Source organism: Cynara cardunculus (assembly GCF_001531365.2).
Source record: "Cynara cardunculus var. scolymus isolate 2C chromosome LG 9, CcrdV1, whole genome shotgun sequence".
Lineage (NCBI taxonomy): Eukaryota > Viridiplantae > Streptophyta > Magnoliopsida > Asterales > Asteraceae > Cynara > Cynara cardunculus.
In genome coordinates this window covers 14667251-14672251 of record NC_037536.1, presented here as the reverse complement: position 1 = coordinate 14672251, position 5001 = coordinate 14667251, and the positions used below count along the sequence as shown (strand labels likewise).

Sequence of the window (5001 nt, the reverse complement as noted above, 5' to 3'; positions counted from 1 at the left end):
TATGTAACAAAATTCCATTTCTTTTATCTATTTTGACCGATAACCCGCTAATATTAAACAGACAACTTTATCTATCAAGAACTTAATAGGTTCACCTTACAGCTGAGAAAAAAATATCCAAATCTAACCGATACGACTGTATAAGTGTGACACAAAATGTAAAAAAGGAAAAAAAGATTCCATGGTGGGAGGGATCTAATAAACAAATGATTGTAGTTGCAGAATATAATATGGCATCTTTTAACCATATAAAATATGCAAAGCTGGCCATTAATAACTACTACTTCAATTCTCTCTTTAAGATCTCTCCGGCGTTATGGGAACGGCCATTCCATCAACTCAGGCGACCATACTCCCATTTCCGCCACCATCTCGCCGGAAACCACCGCCAAGATCTCCCAAAGGCAGTCCTCCAGTTTTGGCTGTCCTCACACAGCCAGCTTTCGTTACTATTAAGAACGATGATGATCTCCGCCTTAAGATCGATTCAAAGAACAATACCATAGCCACCACATCGAAGACCGTATACCACGACAATTGGTTCGAACGAATCGCCATTGATTACCTCTCGAAAACCATCCAAGAAACTGTTGGTTTGTTTTCACTTGTTCCACCTTCTAACTTCAGTAATAATTTTTTAAGTATAGACCGCAAAACTCACACTCACTGCTTGAACCTTAGGTGGTTTAGTTTTCCGTTAAGTCTTGTATTGATAAAGCTGTTTGTCTGAACTAATCTATCTGTATAGATTGAGAGTTTTTTCATAGATGGAAAGAACATGTTTTTTAAATGAAAGGGATAGATTTCGAGAAGACTTGGCTTTCTGCATAAAGCTCCCCCTAGAACCTTACTGAATAAGACACTTTCTATATCATTAAGTCACTATAAAACCGTCATTTATAGCTGACCGATAAGCTGCAAGTCTCATCAAGCTCATTAACCTGCTAACAAACAGACCCTTAGATATCCTGGACCAATGACCTTTTGGTTTCAGACTGATGATTTAAAATAACTGCAGGGATGAAGAACGACGAGCCGGGGTACAAGGGGTTCGTGACGGTGTCAGCAGCAGTCTTCCGGGAGTTTAACCTGACTGAACAACGCCAGTTTGTTGATAAGGCTCTCGAGAAAGCTATTCCTAGTCTTATGTTCGTTATGGCAAGTTTTTCTTCTGTTTTAATGCGTTTTTAGCTATTCATTCAGCTCTGCGTACATTTTACCTCTAGACCTTACTTGTGGGTGGACATACTAGGTTTGGTTTGGTTGACTTGAGTTTCTTTATTGGGATAAGCAGATCAGAAAACTGATGCCGCAATCGAAGTTTACGAGGGAACTTTTTGCCGCCTTCACGACCGTCTTCTTTCGTTGGCTCATTGGTTACAGTGTGGTAGGGCTCGTGGTTTACTAACTCAAAGTAACTACCAGAAAAAGATAACGAACTCGACACCTAAAAATTGAATCCTTTTCGGAATGGATGCATTATTATCATCAGTTATTATTTGTTAATCAACTAATCTTGGTATGAAGGTAAAAGAGTCAGAGTTTGAAGGGAGAAAGGAGAGGAATGTTGTCCACATAACTAAATGCAGGTATCTTTCTTACTCTCTCAAGTTATCATGGGTCTATTTGTTAGCAGCTTAATGAGGTTAATGATGTTCAAAGCTTATTTAGTTAGCTATACATGATTGTTTGGTAGTGGCTTACTGATATAGGAAATGACTCATGCAGTAAGATTCTATGGAGGAGCTTTATGCAGAAAGCCAATTTTTTTTCCAAATTTGCCTCTCCCAATTAAAAAACATGTTCCTTCCGTCTATGGAGTAACCCTCCCAAACAAAACCTTCCCAATCAATACAGACAAAATAATCCACAAAGACATATTTATCCAGGGATTAATGAAAAACCGACCAAACAACCCTAAACCACATCTAACAAGTTGTTCTCTTTTACCTGCGGATTCTTAGTCTTTGTGAGAGCATCTCCAACTCATACTCCGAAATGGAGATTTTGAGGATTTTGGGCAAGTTTTTTGCTCCAATAGATTCCTCAAAATGAAGAAAGTAGGAGAGAGTGTGAAATTACCCAAATTTTGAGAACTCCCCAAAAATGATTACCATGAGAGAAAAATAATATTTTATTAGATGTATGAAATATCTTAATAATACAATCAATGTGGTAATATCCAAAATGGAGAGTCTATTGGAGTTGAATGTATTTTTGTTTTGGAGATTTTGAATTTTCATTCTACATTTGGAATTTTCTAGAGAATCTGTTTGAGATGCTCTTAATTGATAAAGATCTAGACATGACCTACATCAATATGAGTCTTATTCTTGAATTCTAGAGAGAAACATGACCTATGAAAAGAGCTTTTAGAGACGCAGGATTAGGGTAGCAAACTCTGGGTAGGGATCTATAGCCTACTTCTTGTTTCTTTTTAATTTTTGTTTTGCAAGTCGGGGTCTCCACAGAATCAATCTCTCTACCCCTACACATAGACACAAAGTCTGCTTATATCATACCCCTAGACCCTACCTCTGCGTGGAACTTACTGGCTTTGTTTGGTTTGATTTTTGTTGAGAACATGAAAAATCTAAGCCAAGTTTCGTAATCATGTAAACCTAGAGTTTTTTCTATCAATATACACTTATCTGCAATGTTATCGACTCATCGTCAAACTCTAATGCTATATGGGTACGTTTTAGGTTTTTGGAGGAGGCTAACTGCATAGGCATGTGCACAAACCTCTGCAAGATGCCGAGCCAAGAGTTCATGAAGAACAATTTCGGTATTCCGGTCAACATGGTTCCTAGTAAGTAAATAGAAGCAAACAAATGCATCACACAACTAAATATCCCTGCGTCCTAAAAATAAATGTCCACATTAAGAAGGACGCAATTTTAGACATTGTGTAATTATTACACTTTTTAGCTAACTAAATGACAATTTTACCCATAATGAAGTTCTCCATCTCTCATAATTAAGGGTAGAAGACTTGGATCATGTGAGACCAACATGTTTTCATGAGACCCTTGAGACCACAAAAGAACATTGAACCTTCATAGTGAACAACTGTGAAGGTACAAAAAAACACTGAACCTTCGCAACAAAAACATTGCGAAGGTCTGTTTTTGTACCTTGACGATGTTTTTGTAGTGAAGGTTCAGTGTGTTTTTGTGCTTTCACAGCTGGTCTCACGGGCCTCACGAGAAAAGTCTAGTCTCACGAAAATAAGTTGGTTTCATGAGAACCCAACCAAGGATAGAATTGGAAAATAAACACTTACTTTTGGAAGTGTACAAAATATGAACAGTTATTTTGGAACGAAAGAAATAGTAAATTGATAACAGGAAAAGTGCACCTAGAGATAACAGGAAAAGTGCACCTAGATCTTCCCTAAATAAGAAATATAGTGCACTCAAATCAATTAGAGAACACAAAGAGAAACAAGAATCATACAACTTTGAAGAGTAACAGTACTTGCACTAATATATAGAGGCCTAAAAACATGTATGCATGGTGGGTCCATGTGTACTCCCACTGGGGTGCACTACTGCAAGTAGAGTTTTAACAAAGTGTTGATTCCAACTTCTATAATGAATTCACTAGTGAATAGCATCTTCTATGTTTCAAATCAGTGTGCCAGATACATTTTTAGCAGACAATAGTTGTTCATGATATGTCTTCAATAGTCTCAGCTATAGAATGAAGTTATCAGATCAACTTTCACTTTGTAGGAATAATGTGAAATAATGATGAATATGCCAGTGTTTTTTGTGAAGACTAAGTGCTGCAACTATTGAAGCAATAAACTTATTCATTATGAATATTCTGATTCACAGATTTTGATGATATGAGCTGTGAGATGATATTCGGTCAGGATCCTCCGGCACAAGAAGATGATCCGGCATTTAAGAAACCATGCTACAAACTATGTAAATGCTCCTAACTTCGTTTGGTTCGTATTTCTTTCACTACAACAAAATCTGCTTTATATGACCAAATCATTGTGTCATATGTAAGTTTTGTTGCAATAAGCAAAATTATTAGGATGTGTCCTGTTAGTTTTTTAGGACATTTAAATGTTTTTGACATCCTATAAAACTGATTTTGTATGAGGTCAAAATAGTCTTTGAGCATGCCCCAGAAGAACAGTCGATATCAAGAGATTCTCGTTCTCATATTTTGTTATATTTTGGATGCAGGTAATGCAAAACAAAGGCACAGTGCAAGCTGCATCAGCTAGACAGTTAAGGAGGCGAGGCAATTGTAGGGATTCAAGAAGGCCATAAAATGGTGTTTGCCACTTTGTTACCAATATACCCCTCTTATACTCATTAATACATAATAAGTATGTCATAGGTCACTTGATCATAAAATAATTCCTAAGGCAGGTCTTCATGTGCTTCTCTAATTGGGAAATATGCCATTAAGTAATGTAGTGAAATCACATGTGAATGATTAGTGGGCAACCATTATTTTTGGTACATATGTAGCAATAAAACAAAGTTACTTTCAAGATGTGTTAACAAATACCATGCAAATAAATATATCTCTTCATGTAAATGATAAAAGTTCTGTACTACCAACAAGCTGATTAACTGTACGCCTTCTTAAACCAAACCAAATGATTAACTTATTACAACACTTTTAGATAGGACGCTTTATTGTTTGGTCCTATAAACTTAAAATCTATAAAGCAATCTATTAGGACACAAAGAAATTATTGGCGTCCTATAAACCCGACTTTGTTGTCGTGTTTGTTTTAAAAATATACCTCAAAATTTCAATCATGAGGGGATGAATGGACTTTCGTCACTAATGAATACTTCCATAAATAATATCCATAATATTATATTTTAAGGGTTCATTACCAACTCGATGATGCTTGCACTATGGCTACACCTACCCTATCAATGCCAAGTCAATAAAGCCCTTGAATGTATTTTGTATGGAATCTTGTAATGTAGGGTTCAGGTTCAGCAAGGGTGGCCGTAAAGT

General features: G+C 36.5%; 1 protein-coding gene across 1 annotated transcript; it reads left to right on the top strand.

The window, feature by feature from the left end:
* Positions 1 to 316: 316 nt before the first annotated feature.
* Positions 317 to 4246, top strand: LOC112517617 (beta-carotene isomerase D27, chloroplastic-like). The gene is made up of 7 exons (XM_025124963.1): positions 317 to 593; positions 1019 to 1158; positions 1295 to 1387; positions 1528 to 1589; positions 2706 to 2812; positions 3843 to 3935; positions 4206 to 4246. Exons 1-7 carry the CDS (start codon positions 317 to 319, stop codon positions 4244 to 4246), a joined length of 813 nt encoding a protein of 270 aa, XP_024980731.1.
* Positions 4247 to 5001: the final 755 nt, after the last annotated feature.

What these genes read in the sequence shown, in the direction of transcription:
- LOC112517617 (XM_025124963.1), top strand. Translation starts at nt 317, where the DNA reads ATGGGAACGGCCATTCCATCAACTCAGGCGACCATACTCCCATTTCCG. An exon ending in CTAGTCTTATGTTCGTTATG is followed by an intron (nt 1,159 to 1,294) that starts GCAAGTTTTTCT and finishes TGGGATAAGCAG; the next exon opens with ATCAGAAAACTGATGCCGCA. An exon ending in GGCTCATTGGTTACAGTGTG is followed by an intron (nt 1,388 to 1,527) that starts GTAGGGCTCGTG and finishes CTTGGTATGAAG; the next exon opens with GTAAAAGAGTCAGAGTTTGA.